The sequence below is a fragment of the Cervus elaphus genome, chromosome 5 (assembly GCF_910594005.1).
Source record: "Cervus elaphus chromosome 5, mCerEla1.1, whole genome shotgun sequence".
Classification (NCBI taxonomy): domain Eukaryota; kingdom Metazoa; phylum Chordata; class Mammalia; order Artiodactyla; family Cervidae; genus Cervus; species Cervus elaphus.
The window spans coordinates 106,135,669-106,162,785 of NC_057819.1; the positions used below are offsets into that span (position 1 = coordinate 106,135,669).

Genomic DNA, 27,117 nt, shown 5'->3' on the forward strand with positions numbered 1-27,117 from the left:
CTGCCCAAGGGTGTTACATCTTGGTTTCCCAACCTTGGGCTAGTCACATCCCCCTTCCGTGGCCTCAGTTTCTTCTGTGAGATGAGGGACAAGGCCTGCCTTGCAGAGCTGTTGTGAGAAGTAGATACGAGGCTTGTGAAGAGCAGATGAGGTGGTCGGCCTCTTGGAGGAGGTATGGTCATCCACATTCTGAAGAGCAGCCAGGGGCTGGCAGTTCTATACTTATTTGCAGTTGTGAGCAAACTAGCTGTTAAAATCTACATGTTCTTCATTTGACTTGCTAATCTAGCTTTTATACCGCGCAGCACTAAGCTAGACAATTAACAGGCAGAAAGAAGAAAAAGCACTAGAACTGTTAACTTTGGGGCAAAGATAGGACAGAAGTGAGGGTGGAGGTGGAGAGAGAGATTTTTCTCAGTGGTGATTCTTTGCTCGGTTTTGAAATATTAATGGTATTTTCATGGATTTATTTTATTTCTAGATAAATCTAGCATTGAAAGAAGATTGTCATCACTCTGCTATAGCACCTCAGCCTTGTGAGCAGCAGCAGGCCTGCCCCCGGGACCAGCGGTGGGTGTCAGGTGATGCCATTGGGAGCACAGCTTGGGTCCTGTTGGTCCACTCTTACATGGTGACTACCAAAGAGCACGCAGTGGTTTCACAAAGGAAAACCAATCCCAGAACTACATATTGTAGGAGGTCTGCCTTACCAGAGAAGTCACCCCTTCCCTTTCTCTTTATAGAAGCAGATGCAAAAGTGTTCCACTGGGTTTTCGGTTTGATTTTGGTAAATAAACGTACCTTAGAACTAGAGTCACCAATATGGTTACTGTTAAGGAGAGTTAGCATTAAGTGATGAGTGGCTCTTTGTACTAGCCACCAGAGCACAGTGTGGGACTCCTTGTATTCGCCGAGGAGTGGAAATAAAAAGCCCCATCTCTTCCGGGCAGTTCAGTTCTCGGGGTGAGTTTGAGTCTGAGCACGCACCCATAAACAGCTCAGGAAGAAATAAGGAGTGAAAGATGACTCTTGGAAGATATTGTGAAATCTTCAATTTGAGCTAACGTGGACATATATTAATAATCTTCCAAAATCTTTCATATTGCACTAATTTATTAAAACAACTGTATTGGATTTTGCAATTTAAAACTAACTGAGGCACAATGGACTTGTTTAAAGTATTTTACTTGATTATATATGCATACCCTTTCCAGAATTCACATGTAATCTCTTGTGGACTTTTCAGTGGTAAAGACTTGTGTTTTATGAGCCTCTGCATTTTCTTAACCTATTCATCTACGCCTACAGGTTTTCTCTCGCTGATGTTTTTAAGTTGCTGGTTGTCTGCTTTAGTTTGCATTTTTTACTGTGCATGCATAATGTGCATTCATGCCTGTGACCGCTAGGTTTATTTGGGCAGCATTAGAACAAGTGACAGGCCAGAGATACACTCAAGAATTGCGGTAGGGCCAAAACAGAGTTGGTGACCTCTAGCCTTTTTAGTGATGTGTAGTTTTACATGAAGTCAGTGAAAAATGAGGTTTGTTTTCTCTTAGGATAAGGGGCGGCTCTCTCCAGCCCGCGTGCATTTTCCTGCTAATCCTGGCAGTCCACCAGGGAGCTAGTCATGGAGAATGTGGGCCCTTAACGTCCTTCCAGAAACGGTGCCCACGTGTTCGATGATTTGGTTTCTTTGACTTACGTGCTTGGATACTTGAACAAACCATTCTCCAGTTTTAATCCTTTAGATGATGTCATCTGAACTTGGACAAATTGCACAGAAGCTCTTTGGCATTAATCTAATTTAGTGTACTGATAAAAACAAAAAGGTTTTCCTTTACTTTGACGAAGTAATGTAATTTTTACCTTATTTATCTGTATAAAATCCCAGCAGTTAATTTGAACATTTATTTATATGATGTTTGTATTTTTAGGTCTTTAATACAGTGTTTCTACCTCTCATTTGTAACTGCATGCATTACCCATGAAACTAGATAAAACTCACTGAATTGTGTAGTAGCCTTTTTATTATTGCCTGTACAGATGTATACTAAGATAAATAAAACTGACCAGGTGTTTCTAGGACAAGGCTGGGTCCCTGTGACGTGGCTTGTCAGACCAGCTCCTTCCTCAGTGAGTTTGGAGGCTGGGTGGTTAACGCACATTGCCCCAGGACTTCAGGTTGTGGTGACAGTCCTGCAGGCTATGGGAGCAGGGCTGTGCTGGGGTTCCCCTCTCCCCCAGCAGGGTGACAAGCACCATTACCGGTGATGGTCTAGTTTGTACCACTGTTTTGAGTGTAAAGGGAGTTTCTTGTATGTTCTCTCAGTTACCACCTGGGTCATCTCAGTTGATCCTCCAAAGGGGGTGGGTGCATTCTGGCCCCTCCTCCCCTTACCCGTTTGTTTTAAACACAGGATGGAATGAGTTCACAGTGAGGAAATGGCTTGGTCTGCCGTCAGTACCTAGGGAGTGGTCTCCAAGTGCATTCTTTTTCTTGTGCAAGAAAGGTCAGGTGGTATGTGGTGTATGTGTGAAACCCTGCGGTCTGAACAGCAGAAAACAAACTGTAAATGCAGGAATAATGATTCTGATTATATTTCCATTATCAAGGCCAATTGTTTTAAGAGATTTTGCCTTGATTATAGCAATAATAAACAAATGCTTTATGTTTCCATGTGTATCTTTTGATTTTTCTATCATCTGTTTCATGAAATGGAAATGGACCAGTCCATACATTCATGGATTGACATCTGGAAAGTTATGGACCGTACAAATGCAGGTAGAGGAGTAATCTGCAAATGTGCTAGCTGGCTGTTCCTGTTGTAAGGATTTGCCTTAACTGGGCCTGCGCTGGGCCTGAGGGATGATGCCCACACCCCCTTCTCCTGAAGAGGAAGAGCCAGAGTGCCCTTCTGTCGTTCCGCCCTCCTGGGGTCGAGGAGAGGAGGCTGGAGACAAGGTCACTGTTTGGGCTGGGTGGGCTCAGTCCCCACAGGTAACAGGAGGGGAGTCAAGCTGGACACCATGGACGTGAAGTTGTTACTTGGCTTTAGAAAGCCCGTGAGGTGATGGAAGGACTTGTGCATGGGCCTTGGAGGAAGTCTTGCTGCTCTCGCCATAGCCTCTGCAAGCAGTCACCGGTTCTCACTGGGGCTGAGCGAACTTGTGTTGTTCCAGAAGGATGCCTGCTGCTGGGGAGCTTGGCGTCTTCTGTCCCTGACAGGCACCACCTGGAAGTATCGTGTCTGCTCTGCACGCCAGGAGATGACTCTGGCTGTGCCCTGAGCCCCGAGTCTGCAGCCGTGGAGGCTCCCGAGTGCTGCCCGAGTCTCCTTGTTTGTCCCAGCCCTGGCTGGAACACCGTCTGTGGGCAAGGGGTCAGGATGGCTGGGTCCTCACCCAAACAGAGGAGACACATCACAGTGGCCCACCTGGAAGAGCGCCCACCACGGGAAATGACCGGTAGCCCCTAAAGTCTCAGCCTTTGTGGACAAGGCCGGGCCAAACAGGTGAAGGGTCGTGGTAGGCCAGTACCCAGACCGTTCTGGAGGAAGGGGCCAAGGCGTGAGGTCCCCTTCCCCAGGGCCTTGCTCGGCCGGTTAGTGATGTGCCATGTAAATCTTTGTTGTGGCCGTTCAGGGTGTCCTTTTTGAAGAGCCTCTGGAGTGGATCTGGGTGGAGGTGCCCGAGCCTGGGCTTCCTTTGTCCTCCCACTCCCAGGCTGTTGTCTTGGCTGTTCTCTGCCTCCTTGGGTGCAACTCTCTTGGTCTCGGGCTCCCTCGTGCAGCAGTGGCCTCTTGACACATTTCTTCCTTGCCTCTCCCTTCCAACAGTCTCCAGTCTGGAGGCTTCTGTGAGTGGCGGGGTAAAAAGTCCCTGGTACAGACTGGCTGAGGGTCCTAGTCTCTGGGCTCAGATGGGGGGGCGGGATCTGAGCCAGGGGGGAGGCTGAGGCTGGGGATGCTTCTCCAGTCACAGGCTGTCTCCTCATCACCTCTGGTGTTCAGAGACGTGAGTCATCCGTGGACTCCGGACACTGAAGATATGGAATAAAATCTCATTTCTCAGACCAGCTAACCTTGAGCACATGTCAACATTTAAGAGGTCGCTCACAGAGGAACCAGCTTGTGACCAGAGCATGTCAATCCAGAGAGGATATGAAAACTGGGGGATTCTTGGGAACAGATGCTTGTTACATAAGGGGCTTGTTTACTTCCACATGGGTCCCAGCTTCCTTCCACATGGTCACGAACACATCATCTACTCTGCAACGTCCTGTCCAGAAGGCTGGACAGGACACCCCGTTTTGCCCACTTGCTCCGTTCAGGACTGAATGGCCACTTCGGCAAATACTCAGCCCTGCTGCTGAGCTGCGGAAAGCAACCAGACGACACACCTGAAATTTGAGTATCGCATAACTTCCACATGTCACAAAATCTCTCTTTTTTTAAAAATATCCCCTTTAAATGTAAGAACCAGTCTTAATCTGCAGGCTGTTGTGTGTGTTCCCGGTGCCCAGGTGACCCGCAGAAGAGCCAGGTGTTGAGGTGCACATGGTGGCAGAGACAGGCCCCCGGGGACGTGTGCTCCCCACCATCCATGTGTCAGTTAACACGGATGTGGACGGTCCACCTCTGGGTCAGCAGCACAGCCCTGGTAACGATTCTGACCTTAAACATTTCATTGGACGGTTAGTGAATACACAGGATGCAAAGTTTACATGATTATTAGTTTTGGAGCATCTGGAGACACTTGTCTTTCTGGTCCTTTGACAAGTGAGGCCCCTTTCACTTGTGCTGTGTGGTCTTGGGCAGATCCCTTGCCTTCTTGCAGCTCTGCTTTTCCATCCAGTGAAGAAGATCACGGGGGCACCTACTCATACGGTCCTGGTGGGGAAAACACCTGCGAACAGGGAAGGGCAGAGGGCCTGAGGCAAACCTAGGAGCAGGGGCTTACAGGGCTATGCAGGAACCTGTTCAGCCCTGCTCCCTTCTGAGAGGAGCAGGGAGGCAAGTCCTGGGCCCCCTTCCTCCAGAGAAACCACCCCGAAGACCCCTGGGCCCCTCCAGGGGCTGGTGAGACCAGCCTTTCTCTTAAGAGTAGTGGGGCATGGGGTCCCAAAGGAGAGACAAAAGAGTGTCCAGGGGAAGGGCTGCTCCAGGTCTCCCCCTGACTTCTGCCTCCAGGGGCGTTCATGTTCCTGTGTTGAGGATGGCCCTGAAGGGGCTTCCGTGGGTGAGAATGGCCAGGCCTCCAGCCAACAGGGTGCGGAAGGAACAACCCTGAGTTGCTGTACGCTTGGATTTAGGGGTGACGCCCTGGAGTTGAGGGAGGAGGGGTCTTTGTGAGGCAGGGTCTAGGGGAGGCATCACTTCTTCTGTGAGGTGTGTCCTAGGCCAGAGGCTGATGGATAAATTTCAAGAAACTGCAATGTTCGACTTCAAAGTTGGTCTCTTCCTACCTAACGCACCTGCCATGCTGGGACTGCAGCAATGAGAGGCTTGACTGCTCTCACGGGGTGTACCTTTCGGACAAGACTGATAACCACTTGGCGAGTGCAATGAATGCCATGAAAGAGAGATGGACAGTGTCATTGCTGTGGGTGGGCTCATGGTGGGGGTGATGGGGCCAAAGTCAGGAAAAGATGAGTGGCCATTGCCCAGGTTAAGGAAGCGGGGGAGGGGTGGTGTTCTGAGAGCAGGACTGGCCTGTGCAAAGGCCCTGTGGCAGGGAAACCTGCCTCAATGGAGGCAGTGGACAGCTCAATGGACAGCAGTCCTCTGTCCTGGCACCACGTGCTTTTTGTAGCACAGTAAGCAGTTTCTGAAATTACCCTCTTTATGCTTTTACTTGCTGTTCTGCTCACCTCGCTGAAGTGTCATCTCTCTCAAGCCAGGAATCTGTCTTGTTAATAATGCGCCTAGTTCCTAGGACGTTTCTTGGCAAAGAGCAGGTGCTCAAAACATATTTGTGGAAAATGATGGTGGCATTTATGATTTTGGTGGTGGTGTTGATGGCGGTGGTGGTGAGGATGATGCTGGTGGGGATGTGGCGATGGTGGGGATGTTGCTGTTGGCGGTGGTTACGGTAGCGACAGTGGCGACATCCACGTTCCAGGCAGATAGACACTGTGTGTGCTCCTGTGTTGTCACACGTCCAGGAGCTTCTACATGAGCATGTATAGATCTCACAGGGTCTGGGAGGGGACTGAAGGCGCTTGCTGACTCTCATGGTGGTCAGTGCCCACATCAGGATCTGCCTCAGGCAGGCTCCCTGGAGCCCACGCCCTGACACGCCCCCACAAGATGCAGATACAGCAACGACTCTGCTTGTGCACAGGGACTCTTTTACGAACATCTGTGCACACGTGAGCACGTCCATCCTGTGACGGACACAGGCTCTCGTCACCAGCCCTACCTGACCAGAGGTCAGCGCTTTGGGTCAAAGTGTGCAGCTTGGAAGGCTAGGGAGGCTCCCTCAGAGCCATGGAAAGGTTTGACACAGGCGGGTGGCCTGATTGCACTGGCAGCTTGGAGAAAAGATGGGAAGCAGCATATGTGGACGCAGGGACACCCCCTGAAATGTCTTCAGAGGAGAAAGTGCCTGGTTTCTAGAGACAGGGAGGATCTAAAACCCATGTGACTTGGAGATGAACAGGATGGGGGTGTATCCAGGAGGGTTCTCTGTTGCTAGGAATTGTGTATGAGTTTGTTTTTGCTGGGTAACAAAGCCACTCCAAGAACAGTAGCTTCACACAGTGGACACACCTGATTCTCACCATTCTGTGGTCCAGCTGAATGGCTCTGGTTGGCTCAGCATGGCTGGTGCTCAGTGGCCTGGGAGCCCTCACCTGTGCTCATGGGTTTGCTTGACGTTCTGCTGTCGACTGCTGGCCTAACCCCATCCAGGAGTGCCTGGTGTCAGAGGACGAGCCCTGGACACTCACTCCTCAGTCCTGCAGACTAGGATCTGTCAGTGTCCTGTTGGCCGGGTCCAGGGTCAGAGTGGGAAGTAGAGTCCACCTCAGGCGGAGCACAGCCCTGTGCGCCTGGGGGATGGGGGGCAGAGTCCTTGCAGCCGCCCTGCATGGAGAGGAATCCAGCTGGTTTAAGCAGGATGGAGTTGGTAAAACATGAATATTTGTAAGAAGAATCTTGGGGAGGCCTGGGAACAGGATCAGGGCTTAGGACATGCAGGATGGATGTCATTGCACTGCTGTGACCCTCGTCCACTGCTGCTCTGGGGGCTTGATCCTGTGGCGACTCCACCTGGTGTGCAGAGAAGACCCGGGGCCACTTTGCGCCTCCTGGGTCACTGAAAGATCCTGTTTGCAAGGCAGGCAGAGCTCGGGCCCAGTCATCGCCTTTGCATGGATTGGAGAGGTCTAGGGTAAGGATCTACACAGGAATGTGAGTGGTGTCCTGAGGGGCCAGGGCCTAGAAGAAGGGAGACCTGGAAATCCAATGTGAGGAGGTTTGGGGGTGGCCCATGCCGATGACCTAGGGAGCAAGCACACAGTGTTGCGTTTCATGTTGGTGGCCACCAGGGGGAGCGCCAGGCAAACCAGGTTGCAGATGACTCCTCCAGAGGTGGACCAGCCTCATTTCCAGACCCTGGTGCTGGCCTTGGTGCCAGAAGCCACAACCAGCGGCCCAAGTGCCCGGTGTGCAGCAGCCCCGCCGCTGACCTCCAGGCTGGCTCTCAAGGGGCCTACAGCAGCAAGCTTCCAGGGTAGAGTGGTCACCAGGTCAGCACCCCACCTCCTGTGGGCTCCCCTTTTCTGTCTCATGCCCCCGGACACACTTCCCAGCCAAGTCCTGCACGGGAGCTCGGCTCCTCACCGAGAGGGACCCTCCTCTCTCAGTGTCTGAGAACTGACTGGTCCTGTTTTCCCGTGGATGATGATGATTCTTTTTATAAGTACTTTGTGTCCGTTGCAGAAATCCTTACAAAGAACAAACTTTCCATCATCTCAGAGGTTATATTAACATTTTGGTTCACCCACTCAGATGACCTCCCTGTGTAAATGACATCTTTAATCAAAATGCAGTTAATAGAAATTATACTGTTTAAAAACTTGTGTATGAAGGTAGTATGAACAGCTGCCCCTTTTAAGGATCTGAAGCCTTTTCTGAGTGGCTGCACCTTCATTTATCTCACTGGTCCCAACCTGAAGGGCCTGAGGGCTATTCTGATCTGTGCTGTTCCTCAGCAACGCTGCAGTGAGGCTGCTGGCCCCTGGCGGTTTACTCCTTCAAGTTTCCTCGATAAATTTCTCTGCTGAAGCCGCACCCGAACCCATTGCCTCTTGCCCCCACTGTTCCAGCCCATGGTTTCCGGGGTATTCCACCCTGTTATCCCTTCTGTGGCTCTCAGGCTGCCCCTCGTCAGTTGCACCCCACAGGAAACACTCCCATGACCAGCAGACACTTAGCGTGGACGCCCCATGTTTCTTCTTTAGGTAAGAGGAAATCTTCTGTGTGATGTGATAGCAATAGACACAGGTCATGATCCATGTGTCCAAACCCACAGGAGGTCAACTCTGGGCTCTGGATGGTGATGATGTGTCCAGGTAGCTTCATCAATTGTAACAGATGTTACCGACTGGTGGGGATGCTGCTGGTGCCTGTGTGGGGGCAGGGGATGCACAGGAAGCCCCTTACCTTCCCCCCACATTTGCTGTGCCCAAAACTGCTCTAAAAGTAGCCTTAATTGTAAACAAGTATTTGGGGCATTCAGAAATATATAAAAATACTTAACACTTTTCCCTCCACCCAGCTTTAGAAATTAGGTACACAGAAAGCCCTTGGTGCATTACCACCCCTCTCCCGGTCTATTCCTCTCTGTGCCCCCAAAGGTCACTGCTGTCCAGATTCGGCTTGTCATCATTCACCCGTGTCTCAACAAGTCCAGCCTCGCTCACTTAAAGCCAGAGCTGGTTCACACCTGGACCTGCTTCCTGTGATCCACTGCACCTGGAGCCTCCACCCTGCCTGTGGGCATGGCAGGGGCTGGCTCTGCCCTTTGTCCACCCCAGCACCGGCAACTGGGAAGGGGGATCAGTAGATAGTGCTCATGTGTTTGCTGCATTCCTGGGTCCATGCGGATGGGCTTTTTTTAAAAAAAAATTTTATTGTGTTAAAACATGCATGACATGAAGTTTATCATCGTCACCGTTTTCAAGTGCACAGTTCAGAGGCAGTAAGCACGTGCACACTGTTGTACAGCCGCCACCACCACCATCTCCAGAACTTTCTCTTCTTCCCAAACTGAATCTCTGTCCCCATTACACCCTCACTGCACACCCGCCCCGTCCTCCTTTCCGTCTCTGGAATCACCTAGTCTGTTGTCCTGTGACTGGCGTCATTCAGCACAGTGCTTTCCAGGGTCGTCCACATTGGAGCAGGTGTCAGGATTGCCTCCCTGTTTAAGGCTGAGTTAGTGTAGTGAGTGGTGCAGTGGTTTTCACCAGGCCATGCTTTCTGTAGCGGCTCTGTGGTCCCGAGGGCAGCTGTCAGCCCCTCCCCAGCACCCCCAGCATGGACTCAGGGAAGTCTGCATGCATGCCAGTCTGGGAATTACCAACTCTCCAGCCCCCGCAGGGGGTCCCAGAGTCTGAAATGCCCCCTCCCCTTGGGCTCCATCTGTCCTTTGTGCGCTCTGGCTTTTTGCCCGTGGAGACCTCACCCAGAGTGAGGGAGAGAACTGACTCCCTCGTTTCCTCCAGCATCTTGCTGCCATAGAAACAGAAAAAAAGTATAGCCCTTGTAAGAGTTGAGGAAGTCGTGAGCCTAAGGGGGGCACTGTGGCCTTTCCCTCCTCCCGAACACCCCCGAAGGATGGCGTCCCCACCCCTCCAAGCCCACTGAGGGGGAGCCCCAAGAGAGATGCAGCTGCCTGCAAAAGGGACAGCTCCTCACGCAGGGTACTTGTTGAGCTACCCTCACCTGAGCTGATGGAACTGGAGAGATGGCTGGGTCATGAAGATGTGAGTTTCCTTCAGCTGACTGCGCTCTGAGGAAGCACGGCCTCAGACCATCTTGCTGATACCTGGGGAGCCTCAGCCAGGTGAGGCGACCCACAGATGATGCTGTGGAGGGTGGGGGCAGGGGCAGAGGGGGCTGGAAACCCCTTTCCTGGGAACTGGGTGGAGGCAGGAGCTGCAGGGCCCCTGGACACCCACACAGGCTGCCAGGAGCACTAGGTAAAGATAAATAGCAAAGACTCTGCCCTGGTTCATTCTCCTGCCAGCAAACGCTCCACCCGCCCCGCCCCCATGGGGGACAGGACCTCAGGGTATGTCGGAGGGGAGCGGAGGGGAGTGAGCTAGATCTGTCCCGTTCCTGGGGACATGGGCCAGAGCTGAGCTGGCACAGGCCGTGCACTGAGATCAAAGTGCTTAGTTAGCCTGGACGGAGCTTCAGGCACCGGAAATTGACCAGAAAGTGATGGGAGCCTCTTGGAATGTTTGAAGGGGTGAAAAATAAAGATCTGAGGAGGCCCAGCTGAAGCTGAACTGAAAACAAACTGAAAAGCCATTTTATATTCATACTTCACTTGGTCCAAATCTTTGTGTAGAACTAAAAGCACGAGACTCTCCAAGGGGTGAGGAAAGAGCAAAGGAAACATGCTGGGGGAGGGGGGAAAGTGATTCACCTGAATGTCAGGATGGAAGGGGGGGATTCCTCGAGTGCCTCTTGGGGCAGCAGAGGGGCAGTGTAACTTAGGGACAGATACTTGGGATTTTGCTCTTCTCACTTATAGGGAAGTGTGTATCTGATTACAGAGCTGGGAGGAAGGGGACCATCGAGACCATGCAGGGGAGAAACGCTAACAGACCAACAGGGAAAGTAGGGAGCAGGGACCATCAGTAAAGAGAGAACAACACGAAGAGTGGGTGCTAAGGAAATGGGAAGAATATGATGGAAAGTTCCAGGAAGACTGTCAGGCAGGCATCTAAGACTAACCTACCATTCATCATTTATAAGAAATGCATAAAACAGCAGGATAAATCGCTGGAGATAATGAGGTATGCAGACATGTGCAAGCAAAAATAAGGCAGGAACAGCTGTATTCACATCAGGTAAGGTGGCCTTTATGACTGAAATGTGAAGAGGAAAGGCAAAAATCATAAAGAAGGTCAGTCATAAAGTTGTATGAGCAAAGCAAAATGTGGTTAAATACACACAGCAGAAGTATTGGGATTGTAAGGACAGTTGGATAAAAATACAGTTAACCATGAGAGGTTTATACACATTGCCTAGAGTTAGATCAAGTAAATAAAAAGGAATGGTGTTAAGAAATAATCAGTACATTTGATAGGTAAAGATTCTTAACGGCTATGAACAGAAAATATACGTCTCATTCATATGTCCCTGGAATGGCTACAAAGATTATATGACCACAAACAAAGCCTGAACCAATACAGGAAAGCAGAGAAGAAGGCCATATTTTTATCATAATCTGATAAAGTTTATCATAATCTGAGAAAGTTGTCAGTAAATAGTAAAGGTGTGATGAATATAATGTTAACTGCTTTGATAATAGGAAAGTGTGTTAGTCGCTCAGTCGTGTCCAACTCTTTGCAACCTGTAGCCTGCCAGACTCCTCTGTGCATGGGATTCTCCAGGCAAGAATGCTGGAGTGGGTCCCTGATTAATAGGAAACAGGCCATCAAGGAGGAAATTAAAAACTATTAGAGAGCAGTGAAAATAGGAATGTTACATTCTCCAGGACATAGCAAAACCACATTCAATGGAAAATAAAATGACTTAAAAGCCATCTGTATTAAAATAGAAAAACAAAAGACCAAGGACCTGCTTTTTCAGTTTAAGTGCAAAAGAAAACTGCGTGCTTAGTCGCATCTGACTCTTTGCAACCCCTTGGACTGTAGCCCACCAGGCTCCTCTGTGGAGTGTGTTACCATTCCCTTCTCCAGGGGATCTTCCTGACCCAGGGATTGTACCTGGGTCTCCTGCATTGGCAGGCGAGTTCTTTACCGTCTGAGTCACCTGGGAAGCCCACAAAAGGAAACTGGGAAGATGGAGTTGATGAAGAACAGAAATGAATCAGAAACCTACCTGCACACTTCTCTTAGAAGATAGGTGGGGCCTGGCCTTTGTGAACACTGATGAGCAGAAGAACTGTGGCTCACCCCGACTTCCTTTCCTTGTGAATGAAAAATGAGTTACAGAAACACACAAGGCTAAGATTCAGAAAGGAGACATGTTGACAGAGTCAGGAGAGGAAAGCATTTTGAGGAAATGGATGAGGCCGAAGGGTGTGAACCTCCAAAGGAGGTCAAGGAATCAATGCCCGGTGAGGCCTGGCTCCATCACTCACATGCTGTGTGACCTTAGGCCAATTACTTAGCCTCTCGGTGCTTCTGTTTCCTCATCTATAAAATGGATATAATAATTGTTCCTACCCCTTGTGCAGTTATGAGGATTAAATGAATTCATAAAGGGAAGGTGTACACTAAGATAGCCTCTCAAAGGGCTCAGAGTAAATGATAAAATACTGCAAATCTAGATGAACCATGCAGGGTTGGAGAAAGCCCTCCTTCTTCAAACTAAATCAGATTTCTTGGCTGTGCAGACACTCATCATAACCAGAGATGCTGTAAATCCAGTCACCAGACAAATGTCTTTTGTCTGATCTGTCTGATCGAGGAAAATACTAGTGACTCACTGACTGTCACAGAAGGAGCTCCTAAACATAAACAAGGAAAACAGGACAGAAGTGGCCTGGGAGGCAGCTTGAGGCACATGTGTGAGGACCCGCAGCACGGGGTCGGGAACAACCGAGAAATGGTGAGAACACAGGGCACCCGAGAAATGGTGAGAACACAGGGCACCAGTAGCCAGACTGGACCATGGCCCAGACAGCCCGCTGGCCTCCAGGGACCGCCATTAGTTAACAGGCAGGAGATCAAAAATGCCAACATTCCTGGGAGTCTGTTACAAAGAAACAAAAACACCAGTAAGTTCAAGGAGGCTCCTGGAGCATTGGTCAAAGCTGGTGGCTTCCCCCAGCAGGGAGCATTCTGGTCCTGTCACATCAGACTTTGTTTAGGGGACAGAGTGGACCCCGTTGTCCGCTGCCTGGGTGGTGGGGAATTGTGCCCACCACCCAGAGGCAACACAACATGGGGGATCAGAACCCGTGTTCCGGGAGACCCTGTCTTAAGAACGGGAGAGCCACCAGTGTGTCTTGCATGTTTAACTTTATCAGATGTTATCTAAGGATTGGGACAAATACAGGCATGACATGCTGGAATTTGCAGGGTGCTGATGGAGGGAGAGGCGAGCCGGGTTCAGTGAGAAAGGAACCGGCGTCTCTAAAAACCAGTCATCACATTTGTGCAGGTTCACAAGATTTTATCTGTGTGATCATCATGCAGAAATAAACAGATACTTGCCCCTTTTAGAGTAATTATTAGACTTGGTGTGCAATGGGGTGCACTCTACGTGTTCATCAGTAGTCAGGGTGCGGCTTCCCACACTCAGAGGAGCAGGAGTGCCGGGCAGGCCACAGCCTGCCCTCCAGCGGATGTGTGGGGGCTCCGGGTGGGGTTCAGGCCAGGTGCCGAATTCACTGTGACTTGCACTTTGCTGCTGCAGGCTGGCCCTAGCCCTGGGCTGCCCTTGGTTCAGGCTCAGCCCAGGCTTCCTGGGTGCTTCCTTGGAATCTGCAGGGTGTGAAGGTCAGGGCCAGGTGACAGTGGGGGACCTTTGCAGCACCCTTTAGGGAGCTGCCCTCCTGCTCCCACTGCCTCCCAGTGTTGCCAACCTGTACCTTCTCCGACCCAAGTCTCAGCCCTTGGGGTGGATAGAAGGTCCTTCCTGCATCTTCCTGGACATGCGGCCAGCCTCGCTCACCTTGCTGCTCCCGGGAGAAGCTCTGTAAACAGTCGTTGAAATCCCAGTGTCCTCTAGTGGCTCAGCGGCCAGCTGCTGACTGGAGGAACCCAGGACAGGGAACCCTCAGGTCAGAAATGGAGTGCTGTTGGGCAAAGCTGAGTCCAGCCTGCCCCATGCACCCTGGCACCCTCACTCCCTTCAGGCCCTGGCAGTCAGCCCTCTAGGTCAGTGAGCCCCACACTGCACTGCATCTGGAAGTTTATGACAGGTGCACTGCTGGATCTCAGTGGACTCTGCTGCACTGGAAGCCCAGGGTCTTAACCACTGGACCACCAGGGATGCTGTTGTACAGGGAATTGATCCTGCTGGTTGGCATCTTTCTCACTATTCTTCCCAGCTGTTCCTCCCTGGCATCCTTCCTCTTTCTATCTAGTCACTTAGAACCAGATCCCCAGGTTGGTTGGAACCAGCTATGTACTGAGAATCAGAACGTTCAGAAGGAGGGCAGGAGGGCCCCGCCATGAGGAATGGGAATGGATATGACACTTCCGGTTGGGGTTGCTTTGGCTGCACCTTGCTTCTAAGGAGATGGCTTGGACTGGGTGAGTCAGCCTGAGCTTTGGTGGGTCCAAAGGCTGGCTCCACCACCTGTGAGTGATGAGAACTTGGACCAATGTTCTTTGAGCCTCCATTCCTCCTTTATAAAATGGGGGGGGGTGACACCTTCCTGTAGAATTGTCATCAGAGGCCCCATGTGTCCAGTCACAGCACAAAATGACCACTGCCTGAGTGGTGGCCGTGATGACCATAGGCAGCTCGACTTTGCAATGCATCCCTGGAATAATGCCTCATGTCACACCTGCTGTCACGTAACAACTTCATGTTCCCCTCTAAAGACCTTGTACTCATCCCTTAGGACAGTTTCTCAGGTTTTATGCCCTCAGCCTAGCTTCTTGACCACTTGAAACATGTAAGCTGAATTCTGTGCCACAGACCAATGTAAAATCTCTCATATTCATATCATTACCATCAATCTTCCCAGGAGTTCCAAAATATAGTTACATACATACATACATAGTTTACAAAATATAGTTTTGTAAATGCATATATGTATGTATGTATGTAACATGTAGCAGGTATTAAACAATAAATAATAAGATTTCCTTATAGCAACTTCTTAAAGGAATAAACACAGAGATTAAAGGGAACTCTGCCCAGTCACTGGTGAGTCAGTGGTTCTCCAACTTCACCTGGAGACCTCAGAATCGCCTGGAGGCCTCAGAATCCTCTGGAGGCCTCAGAATCACCTGGAGGCCTTTTTTAGTTTAGTCGTTCAGTCATGTCCAACTCTTTGCGACCCCATGGACTGCAACACATCAGGCTCTCCTGTCCATCACCAAGTCCCGGAGCTTGCTCAAACTCATGTCCATCGAGTCAGTGATGCCATCCAACCATCTCATCCTCTGTCGTCCCCTTCTCCTCCTGCCTTCAATCTTTCCCAGCATCAGGGTCTTTTCCAATGAGTCAGTTCTTCACATCAGGTGGCCAAAGGATTGGAATTTCAGCCTCAGCATCAGTCATTCCAATAAATATTCAGGACTGATTCCCTTTAGGATTGATTGATTTGATCTCCTTTCAGTCCAAGGGACTCTCCAATGTCTTCTCCAACACCACAGTTGAAAAGCATCAATTCTTCAGCACTCAGCTTTCTTTATAGTCCAGCTCTCACTTCCATACATAACTACTGAAAAAACCATAGCTTTGACTATATGTATGGACCTTTGTTGGCAAAATAATGTCTCTGCTTTTTTTTTTTTTTTTAAATATCTTTTATTTATTTGACTGAACTCGGTCTTAGTTGCAGCATGTGAACTGTTAGTTGTGGCATGTGGGGTCTAGTTCCCTGACCACAGGTTGAACCCAGGTCCCTTGCACTGGAAGCCAGAGTCTTAGCCACTGGGCCACGAGGGAAGTCCCCCATGTCTCTGCTTTTTAATATGCTGTCTAGGTTGGTCATAATTTTTCTTCCAAGCAGCAAGGGTCTTTTAATTTCATGGCTGCAGTCATCATCTGAAGTGATTTTGGAGCCCAAGAGAATAAAGTCTGTCACTGTTTCCATTGTTTCCCCATTTATTTCCATGAAGTGATGGGACCAGATGCCATGATCTTCGTTTTTTGAATGTTGAGTTTTAAGCCAGCTTTTTCACTCTCCTCTTTCACTTTCATCAAGAGGCTCTTCAGTTCCTCTTTGCTTTCTGCCATAAGGGTGGTGTCATCTGCATATCTGAGGTTATTGATATTTCTCCCAGCAATCTTGATTCCAGCTTGTGCTTCATCCAGTCCAGCATTTCTCGTGATGTACTCTGCATATAAGTAAAATAAGCAGGGTGAAAATATACAGCCTTGACGTACTCCTTTCCCGATTTGGAACCAGTCTGTTGTTCCATGTCCGGTTCTAACTGTTGCTTCTTGACCTGCATACAGATTTCTCAGGAGGCAGGTAAGGTGGTCTGGTATTCCCATCTCTTGAAGAATTTTCTGCAGTTTCTTGTGATCCACACAGTCAAAGGCTTTGGTATAGTCAATAAAGCAGAGTCAGTCAGTTCAGTTGCTCAGTCGTGTTCAACTCTTTGCGACCCCATGAACTGCAACACACCAGGCTTCCTTGTCTATCACCAGATCCTGGAGCTTGCTCAAACTCATGTCCATAGAGTCAGTGATGCCATCCAACCATCTCACCCTCTGTCGTTCCCTTCAATAGAGCAGAAGTAGATGTTTTTCTGGAATTCTCTTGCTTTTTCTATGATCCAACGGATGTTGGAAATTTGGGGGGCCTTGTAGGATCACCAATGGCTGGGCCTCAGCCAGAGCTTCTGATCTCGTTGAGCACGGGGCCTGAAAATCTGCACCCTTGACAGTTTCAATTCCTTTGTTAATAGAACCTTATTAATAACTGCAATGACACGTGACTTTGTTCCTGCCTCTGTGCGTCTGCTTTTGCTGATCCAAGCCTCCCTGCTGTTCCTTCCCTAAATACCCCCCATTCAGCTCAGATGCCATTTCCCCACTCACCCACCGTGGGACCTTCATCAGAGGCCCTGCAGCTTCTTGTGCATCTTGCAGCCACTACAGGTTTCATATTACTTTGAAACACTCTCTTTCTTCACTTCATCACATCACTCACTTATTGAGCATCTATTGTGTGGCAGACAGTGTTTGAGGTGCTTCGGACTCAGCAGTGAGCAAAGCAAATTCTAGGTGGTGGCTGACAGATGGCCTGTCAGAGGCTGATATACCTTCTGGAGAAGAACAGCATGGAGGAAGAGAAGGAAGCACGGTGACAAGGGTTGGTGGGCGGCGATACAGGGAGGGGCATTCCAGGTGGAGGGAGGGGGCCAGACAATCAATCCAGGAGGGAGGCAGGGACCCTGGATGTGGCATGGCTGGCAGGTGAGGGTGGCAGGCAGTGCCAGTGGGAGACCCAGAGCCTGAAGTGTGAGCAGGGGAGGTGTGGGCAGTGTTCAGATGCGTTTTCCACACCTGCCTCCACCTCCCCACCCCGCCCCTGAGCAGACACCCAGCAAACACCTGTAATTTAGGGAAAGGGGCTTCCCAAGCCCTCCCTGCCTAAGCCCTCTGGCCCCCAGGTGACCACACCCGGGAGATTCCTGGCCATTGGTACCGGTTCATGGTCCTCTTCCTCTGCTGTTCAACAGGAGGGCAGACCCACATACAGTGGGGCCTCCTATAGACAGTCCCGGCCTGTGGCTCCCCAGGCTTGGCAATCTTGCCTCCATGGGGCATCTTCAGGGAGCTGCGTGCACACTCACCACAACTGTACCCTGCCCCCCGCCCCCCGCTCTTATGTAACCAGGGCGGTGGGGAGAACGGCAGCTGGCATCTGCACTTGGGAAATCTGGAAGCTGTCAGGTCAGTCTAAATCAATCCGCAGCCCCTGGGCAAACACAGGGGCTCCTTTGGAAGGTTGGACCAGGCCCCACCCAAGCCTTGCGGACACATTCTTGCATTTCTGAACCAGACAAAAGCAGACAGCCCAGTCCTAATCCCCCAAACTGGGAGCAGATTACCATGCCCCAAGTTTGAAAGCTGTTTTGCTCTTGTTACGCAAACTTCCTGGGGAGGGACTCCCAGGACCGGCAGAAGGGTCCTTAAATTCATCACCTCTAAGCTGACACCCATTCCTGGAGCTCCATCCCTGGGAAAGCCTGTGTTGAAGGTAACCCTCTTTCCCTTCTCTTCTCCTCCTAGAGACCTCTAGCTGCAGCCTGGTGGGGAGTGGTCCACCCCTGCAGCTGGTCCTCCCACACCCAGGAACATCTTCTGAGCGTCCAAGCTGTGTGCCAAAAGTCTGAAGCTCACGTCCAGCAGCTCCAGGGAGGAGGGCCCTGGGGGCCCTCGGAGCAGAGGGACCTGGAGACACTGGGTGAGGAGGCTTGATTCAGTCACCCAGAGGCAGAAGAGTCCCATAGTTAAAGGGACTATGCAGAGAGAGATAGAAGCAGGTTCAAGTCTTGACTTGGCAGCTTGTGAACTGTGAGACCAGAGAGAGAGCATTTGATGTCTCTCAGCTTCACTTTCCTCATTGGTAATGTGGACTATAGCGGCTCCTTCTTCACGGGCACTCCTTCAGAGTGAGAATGTCTATGAGGCTCAAAGGGGATGCTGACCCCTGCAGACACGGTGGCTCAGGTGAAGGCATGGTATATATATACCATGTATAATAATACATGCACATATACCATACGTATCGTGTATATGTCATGCAGTGCTAAGTCGCTTTAGTCGTGTCTGACTCTTTGTGACCCTATGGACTGTAGCCCACCAGGCTCCTCTGTCCATGGGATTCTTCAGGCAAGAATACTGGAGTGGGTTGCCATGCCCTTCTCCAGGGGATCTTTTCTACTTAGGGATCGAACCTGCATCTTTTATCTCTCCTACATTGGCAGGCGGGTTTTTTACCACGAGGGCCACCTGGGAAGCCCCATATAATGTCATTTTTTTAAAAAAAGTGGAAATAGCCTTACTGTGTTTTCTTCTGCTATCAGAGATCACACTGTGTCTGAAAGTGGGTGGACACCTCTGGGAGGACAACAAGAATTGCTGGGGGAGAGGAAGGAGGGACACTTAACTTTTCTCTGTGTCCTTTCTGTATCTTTTACATTTTCTACCATGAGCATGTATTGCCTATTCATAAAGTGAACAAACGTGCAGGATCTTAGGTCCCCAACCAGAGATCAAAACTCCACCCCCTGCACTCCTGCAGTGGAAGCTCTGCGCCCTAACCATTGGACAGCTAGGGAATTCCCCCCCAAATTAACAAACGTTTTTTAAAAATGCAAATTCGCTGCAGAAAAGTGAAGCCCTTCAGAAAAATGAAAGCAAAGATCACCTCTTATCCACCATCCCCCTACCCCCTACCCCACCACCAAAAGATCACCATGCCAGGGCCTGCCCCTACGGGCTCTTGCAAGTGCACACATGCCTGGTGTATCTGTTGTCTGTAGCCTGTTTCGTTTCTTACTCCTCGTGCCTGGGACATGTCTGACAGTTTAAAGACCCAGCCAGCCTGGGTCTGTCTGGGAAGAAGTCACCAGTGCTTTTGAGAATAAGGCTCAAGTCAGAAAGGTGGGCCGTGTGTCCTGGTGCTGGGTTTCCTTTACTCAGTGTGGGTGTGGAGTCACCACCTGGGTCCTTTAATCTGATCTGGAGACTGGCCTGGTCGGGTGTGCCTGGAGAGCACTTGGAGGATTTGCCCTGGGAGTGTCAACAGCTCCGCACACAAGTAGAGGTGGGCATGAGACTTGAGAGATGCCAAGAAGGGCCTGCCCCCAGCACACTGCCAAGACCCCACGGTGAGCAAGTGTAGACAACCTTAGGACTCCAGGTCACCGCTGCCGGGTCCCCAGTGTGAGGGTCCGTCATCTGCTGGTGGGCAGGGGTAGCCTGCCAACCAGGACAGTCCAGACCGCGGGGTTAGGGAGCTGAGAAGGCAAAAAGGATGCCACTTCCCGGTGATCCCAGGGAGATCTTCATCCTATAAAATCAGCAGCAAGGGTGGGTGTTGCCCTGGGGACCCCAGGTCTCCATGCCCGTGCCCGGCGGGAAGGCGCTCTCCTCCCCGCTGCAAGAAGCTCTCTGTTCCCAGGGACAATGAGCGCAATCAGCGAGGTGGTGCAGCGGGCCAGAGCCGCCTTCAACTCGGGTCGGACGCGCCCGCTCCAGTTCCGCGTCCAGCAGCTGGAGGGGCTGCGGCGCCTGATTCGCGAGCGAGAGAAGGACCTCGTGGGCGCGCTGGCTGCGGACCTCCACAAGGTGCACGGGCCGAACACGGGAGGCGCGGACTGAGTGCGCCGAGGACGTCCGCTGCGTGCAGGGGTGGGGGTGGCGTGCTCCACCCCTTAACAGAGAAGCCACTTAGTTCTCTGCACGCCTCTGGAATGGGGTGCGCCCTCCTCTCCCTGCTCACGAGGCGAGCCCCAGGTCCACGCGCCCTGCACAGGGCCAGAGGCTCTTTTCCACCATCTGTCATCCCCGCTCCTGGCTTCGCTTCACTCCCTTCTCCACCCAGCCCAGGGCACGAGGCCACCACTTTAACCATCTCCTGCTGACAGGACACCCCTTCCGGCCTCTCTTTCCCCCATCTCTCAGCCCCACGTGGGGCCCGGGTTCTCCACACCAGGAAACAGCTCAGTCTGGCCGCTCTGCTGGGGTCTGCCCTCCCTCCCCATCCTTTCCTCTCTCTGAGCAAAATCAGACCCCTCCAAATTCTCAGCCCCTTCCCCTCACTGCCCCCAAGTCACCTGGACCTGCTTCCACCCCCCGGTCTTGCCTCGGAGGGGAGCAGAGAGGCTGGAGTCTACAAGCCTTCTGCTTCCTGGCCCCTTGCTACTGAATTTTTTTTTTTTTTTTTTTTTAATCTCTCAAGATTTCTAACCTTAAGACAAAAACCAAAGGCAAGAAAATCCAAGTGGTTGACCTCACAACTTCCATCTTGGTCTGCACAGTCACAGTTTGAGACAGAGCTGTTTATTACACCTGCACTCCCTCTCTCCCCACCCTGCACACTGGCTTCCTTCCCACCCCACGCCCTGCCATGGGCTGCCCAGTCCCTCCTCCCCTGGCTTGAGGATCTACTGGATTTTCTCCTGACTCTCTTTGGTCGCCCCTTTCTTGTAGCCACTTTCTCAAGGTGGTCTTCTTAGGGCTCTGTTCTGGGTTCAAGCCTTGTTTTCATCTATAAGCCTTCCTGGACACCGTTCAGCTCTGTTCCCCTGGACTCGCTTGTTGTTAGACTCTTTGGGACCCCCATGGACTGTAGTCCACCAGGCTCCCCTTCCATGGGATTTCCCAGGCAAGCATAGTGGAGTGGGTTGCCATTTCCTTCTCCAGGGCATCTTCCCGACCCAGGGATCGAGCCCGTGTCTCCTGCATTGGCAGGTGGAATCTTCACCATTGAGCCACTAGGGAAGCACTCCCTAACTCACTAGGGACCCTCAAATCAGGTCTGAAGTCCCCTTAGGCACCTCGAACTCAACATGTCCAACCTGCCTGAGCTCCCAGCACTTGCAGAAAGGGGTCCTAACGGCTCACCACCCAAAGGTTAATCCTCAGTCCCACCCCCTGTGCCTTCTTGGCAGGTGCTCTGGGCTGGGGATTTTGCAGTGAATATCTCCTTGCAGCTGAACAAGTCAAGTTCTAAATGGGCCCACCTGGAGCATAAGGTCCTGTCTTGCTCCCATTTTGCAGATCTGGAGACTGAGGGTAGGAAGCTCACTCAGGGTCACAGAGCTGGGAAGCAGGACCACGACGGGCCCTGGGGCCTCTGCTCAGAGCCCCCACTTCATGGCCCTCACCCTGGGGTGAGCCTCACTGAGCCCTCTCTCTAGAATGAATGGACCGCCTACTACGAGGAGATTGTGTATGTCCTAGAGGAGATCGACTACATGATCAGGAAACTCCCTGAGTGGGCTGCTGACGAGCCTGTGGAGAAGACCCCCCATACCCAGCAGGATGAGGCCTACATCCACTCAGAGCCCCTGGGCGTGGTCCTCATCATCGGCACCTGGAACTACCCCTTCAACCTGACCATCCAGCCCATGGTGGGCGCCATTGCTGCAGGTACCGTGGGCCCCGCTCCAGGTTGGGGAGCCAGGAGGGGTCCCCATCCTCCACTGCAGAGGAAGGGGTCTGGGGTGCTGAGGCCTGGGCGAAGATGGGGCCGGCAGTCAGGGAGAGGTTTGATGGAGCTAGTTCTCACAGGAGGCTGCAAGGACCAGAGTATTCAGCCAAGCCTCTGAGTGCCCAAGGCCCAGCCAGGTTCGGATGTCCATGCAGCCCTGCCTCCCACCATGTGTCCTGGGTCCCTTGAAGGACAGAGTGCGGGGTGATCCTGGTGCAGTCCCGGCTGTCTGTGCTCTGCAGGGAATGCGGTGGTCCTGAAGCCGTCGGAGCTGAGTGAGAACACGGCGAGCCTGCTGGCCGCCATCCTCCCCCAGTACCTGGACCAGGTGACGGGCTCCCCTGGCACACTGAGAGCTGAGGCCGGGCCGGGTCTTTGGGGTGGGGAAATAGTGAATACTTGCAGCCACGGGCTGAGCCACGGGTGGGGCGAGGACAGCTTGTTGAGGAGAATGGACCCCCAAGCCAGGAGAGGGAGTTCGCTCGGTGGTGGCTGCCCGGGAGGGTGGGGAGGGGGCTGTGGCCGTGTCTGAGCCTTGCCTCCATCCTTGCTCGGAAGGATCTGTATCCTGTGATCAATGGGGGTGTTGCTGAGACCACGGAGGTGCTCAAAGAGAGATTCGATCACATCCTGTACACCGGGAGCACCGGGGTGGGCAGGGTCGTCATGATGGCTGCGGCCAAGCACCTGACCCCCGTCACGCTGGAGCTAGGGGGCAAGAATCCCTGCTATGTGGACAAGGACTGCGATCTGGACGTTGCCTGCAGGTGAGAGGCTGCCCCCAGCCTAGGCAGACAGCAGGGTACCCCAAGCGACACCGACATGGCCCTGTGCTTGGGCACCTGCAGTCCTAACAGGAGCTGGGGTGGGGTACCATGTTCACAGAGAGAGTTTGGGAAAGACTTCCTGCAGGGGTGGGGGCATAAGGCCAGAGCCCTACCCCGCTTCACACCCTGCATGTTTGGCCTTCTGGGGCGTGGGGACCCTGAGCAGGTGACACCTGGCCATGCAGGGCTCAAGGCTGTTGAAAGAGGGGTACAAAGGCCACCTACCCCAGCCCCCCTGCCCCAGACATCCTCCTCCCAGTCAGTAGTGAGGTCACTGCAGGCCCAGGGATCACGTCCAGGGTCCTGAGTGTGCTTTGGCAGGAATCTGGAAGCCAGTGGGGCACCGAGGCGCATCCCCTCCCCCATCCCCATGGACAGCTCATAGCTCAGCCCCTTACAGCCTGACCCTGGGCTAACCAGGCCAGAGGCTTGTTCCCAGGGAGCCCCCTCCCACCTCCCCAGGGCTGGCAGAATGCCCTGTAACCTGGGGTTCTCACAGACGCATCGCCTGGGGAAAGTTCATGAACAGTGGCCAGACCTGCGTGGCCCCCGACTACATCCTGTGTGACCCCTCTATCCAGAGCCAAATCGTGGAGAAGCTCAAAAAGTCCCTGAAAGTGAGTGCTGGTGCAGGGGGTGGGTGATGGGCTGCCAGGCAGTGAGATGGGCGTGGACTAAAGAAAAGACTGAATTTTTTTTCTGATCATGAAAATAATCCACACTCACTGTAATTTGGAAAAGATTAAAAAGCACAGAGAAGGAAAAGAGCTCTACCTGGAATCCCACCCCCTAGAGGCAGTCGCTGCTCACGTGGCGTGTCCCCTCCGTCCTCCGTGCTGTGGACGCATGTTTGGGCCCAATGTGATGTCCAGACGCTGTGCATGTATTTCTTTCAAACAGCAGCACTTCATGCCCTGGGGAAGGCGGTGGGCAGCAGGGGTGTGGCAGCCCCGTAGGTTTTACTGGCACTGCTCCACCGGGCAGTGCCCATTGGAGTTACCGTGGCCTTGCAGCCTGTGGCCATGATGAGGGTCCAGTCCTCACCTGGAGCCTGCCGTCTCCTCACAGGAGTTCTACGGGGAGGACGCCAAGAAGTCCAGGGACTACGGGAGAATCATCAACTCCCAGCACTTCCAGAGGGTGATGGGCCTGCTGGAGGGCCAGAAGGTCGCCTATGGAGGCACTGGGGATGCAGCCAGCCGCTACATCGGTGTGTGTGCCAGCGCTCCGGAAGGGCTGGCAGAAATGGGCACAGACCCTTGAGGGGCAGGTGAACCCCTGCGGTGCATATAAGCCTCTTTCACCCACGGCCCTGGTTGACTCCAGGCCTCTCCATGGGCAGGAGCTGGGTGCCACCTGGGAGGCCCCTCCACAGACCATAGCCACCCACCCCCAATGCCTAAAGCAGAGGGTGCTGGCGGCAGAGGCCATGGGAGCCCCGGGTGTGCCAAGTGGGAGGAGCCTCCTGCCTGGGCTCGGGGGTCAGCAGATAGGGGCCTACTTGGCCCCCAGTTTGCCGGGAGGCTGAGGAGCTCCAGCCAGGCTCATGTGGCCTGAAGTGGGGCCCCCATGGACCCCCATAGTGGTTATGCCACTGTCCTCCCCATGACCCTCCAGGGTGGAGCCCAGCTGGAGGGCCTCCTCCTGCCCCTCGCAGAGCCCAGGGACCTTGTCTGTAAAGGGCTGGGAGAGAAGGCCACGTGCCTGGGTGGGTCCGGGCACTGGCTGATGCTAGCCTCTCCCTGCCCAGCCCCCACCATCCTTATGGACGTGGACCCCCAGTCCCCGGTGATGCAGGAGGAGGTCTTTGGGCCCGTCCTGCCCATAGTGTGCGTGCGCAGCCTGGAGGAGGCCATCCAATTCATCACCCAGCGCGAGAAGCCCCTGGCACTCTACGTCTTCTCGCCGAACGACAAGGTGGGCCAGGCGCCCTCCCCAGGGTCCTGGGACCCCAGCTCAGCACCCCTGCAAACACAGACCCAGGGAACAGATCCCAGCCCCATACTCCCTGCTGTGTGGCGTCGGGCAAGTCCCCTACCCTTCCTGAGCCCCTTTCCCCTCATCTCTGAAGTCTGGACAGAGCACTGACTGAGATGTTGACCTGCTTGGCACTATGCTCGGTGTGGGAACTTCTGCCCTTCCCATCTAGGCACAAATCCCCTTGGGGAGAGTGGGGGACCCAGGCTGGGACTCTGAGGGTGGGGGGAGTGGCCCCAGGCTGGGGCTTGGCCTCCACCAGCTCGCATCCTTGCGGCTCCTGGACTTGCACGGGGGGGAGCGCTGGGGGGGTCCTGGGTGGACACTGAGGCCGGGGGTGGGGGGGCCGTTGCAGGTGATTAAGAAGATGATCGCGGAGACCTCCAGCGGTGGGGTGACGGCCAACGACGTCATCGTCCACATCACCGTGCACTCGCTGCCCTACGGGGGTGTGGGTGAGTCTGGGGGCTGAGCTTGCCACCTGCTGCCCCACCCCAGGGTGTCCCCCATCCCTGGGTTGAGCCTCAGACTCCCCCAACCCCTCCCTCTGCCTGCACACCCAAAAGCCACATTGAATCTCGAGACTGTCACCTGAGCCCTGAGAGAGGCCGCAGAGCCAATTAGTGGCCGGTTGGGGTGAGACTCTTCAGGCCCAGGGCTGCGGGTGCTGCAGCGGACACCTCAGGTTGGGGATTGGCTGGATGGGATCGGGGATCGGCCCGGGTAGGTGGATGGCAGAAGGGGCACAGGAGGGACGTCGGGGTCTCGGGCCACACTGAGCAGGCGCCCCCACAGGGGACAGTGGCATGGGGTCCTACCACGGCAGGAAGAGCTTCGAGACCTTCTCGCACCGCCGCTCCTGCCTGGTGAGGCCTCTGCTGAACGAGGAGACCCTCAGAGCCAGATACCCGCCGAGCCCGGCCAAGGTGAGAGGTGGGAGGCGGGGGTGGGGGAGCCGCCGGGCTGGACAAGGGCCTCACTGCCCTCCGTGTCCCCCACAGATGCCCCGTCACTGAAGCACTGCCCTGGCCTCACTGTGCTGCGCCCTCGGAGGGCTCCCCTGGCGCCCCTCCACTGCTCGCCCCCCCCGCCCGGCTCCCAGTGCTCGGAGTGCTCCCCAGGCGCCCCCCTGCTCGAGCGCATAGTTCCCGCCCGGCCCCGCCCCTGCACTACACTAAACTTAGAGCAATAAAGCTTTGGACCAGCGCTGGACTGTGTGTCTCTGCACCCCGCCCCCACCCTCTCCAGGCCCACCCCACCTCCACCCCCCATCCCCCACCTCCCCAACCCCCACCTTCTCCAGTCCCACCCCACTGTCAGCTGAGGAGCTTCCCTTTAGCCCCAGGGCCCTGGAACTTGGCAATGTCAGCTCCATTTAAGGGAGTCTGGGGGGGGGGACCAAGGAGGTGGGGGCAAGGGTCCCTGGGTGAGACACAAGGTGGATGGTCCACACGACCCCCTGGGTGACTCCAGCATGCTGCCTCTGGAGTGGGAGGACAGGGAGCTGGGGCAACACCGGAACTCAAGTGCGCAGCAGCTTCTGGGCCAGGGTCTGGCCTGAGGGGCCTGAGGACCCGGGTCAGGGTCCAGTGAAGACTGTGGGAAGCAGGGCATCGGTCAGGCCTGCGGGTGAGGGGACGGCGGGGGAGACCAGCCGACGCTGGCCACTGGCTGTTACCTCCTCCGCTCCAGGAGGGCAGGGGAGGGGACCGGGTCACTGGATGTTCTTTGTGTGCCTGTTACTTATTTTGCAAATATCCAAATAATTGAAAACGAAAGCAAAGTCTTCCCCAGACCGCTGCCCTGAGTCACTGCCCCGTCCCCACCCTCTTCCCCTCCACCCCCCACCCGGCTGAGCCATCACCTGCTCTCTGCCCAAAACACTTCGTCCCCATGGCAGCCCCCTGCCCGGACACCCCTTCTTCCAGTACTGTCCCCCTCACTCTGGGTTCCCAGGACCCCACACTTCAGTGCCCCCACCTCCCCAGTTCCTCCTCCCAAATTTAAGTCTCCGGCCCCCCGGCCCTGAGCTCCAGACTCCTGCATATAGTAAGATTTAAGCCAAATTAACAGACAGACAGCATCCTGCTCAAAAGCGACGTGTCTCTTGACCTCCCTGAGCAGAACCATCCTAAAGCCAGAGGAGGAGGAAGGAGGAAGGCTCGGCTGGACCCACCCCTTCTCCCCCAACCCCCACCACCAGCAGCTCTGTGCACCCTCCACAGAGGAGGAAGCGCAGGCTCGGAAG

The 27,117-nt window shown here is 53.5% G+C and overlaps 2 protein-coding genes across 8 annotated transcripts in view; both read left to right on the top strand.

Annotated features, from left to right (window-relative positions):
• ULK2 (unc-51 like autophagy activating kinase 2) overlaps positions 1–2,677 on the top strand; it is a 56,886-nt gene extending 54,209 nt beyond the window's left edge. For 3 of the 4 annotated variants that reach the window (XM_043903978.1, XM_043903980.1, XM_043903981.1), the window contains one exon: positions 482–2,677. In XM_043903978.1, the coding sequence (XP_043759913.1) occupies positions 482–540 (59 nt within the window). In that variant the 3' untranslated portion in view covers positions 541–2,677. The remainder of the gene's footprint in view (positions 1–481) is intronic. The other variant, XM_043903979.1, reaches the window with a different exon arrangement.
• Positions 2,678–9,970: 7,293 nt separating this feature from the next.
• Positions 9,971–26,075, top strand: ALDH3A1 (aldehyde dehydrogenase 3 family member A1). Of its 4 annotated transcripts, none has more exons than XM_043903984.1 (12): positions 9,971–10,071; positions 18,135–18,309; positions 20,032–20,198; positions 21,773–22,004; positions 22,308–22,393; positions 22,624–22,832; positions 23,392–23,509; positions 23,961–24,102; positions 24,643–24,809; positions 25,225–25,324; positions 25,665–25,795; positions 25,871–26,075. In XM_043903984.1, exons 3-12 carry the CDS (start codon positions 20,037–20,039, stop codon positions 25,883–25,885), a joined length of 1,362 nt encoding a protein of 453 aa, XP_043759919.1. In that variant the 5' UTR covers positions 9,971–10,071; positions 18,135–18,309; positions 20,032–20,036; the 3' UTR covers positions 25,886–26,075. The 4 variants fall into 4 exon arrangements, with proteins under 4 accessions (XP_043759919.1, XP_043759920.1, XP_043759918.1 ...); XM_043903983.1 differs by lacking the exon at positions 9,971–10,071 and adding an exon at positions 17,740–17,795; XM_043903985.1 differs by lacking the exon at positions 18,135–18,309 and having other exon boundaries at positions 10,055–10,071.
• Positions 26,076–27,117: the final 1,042 nt, after the last annotated feature.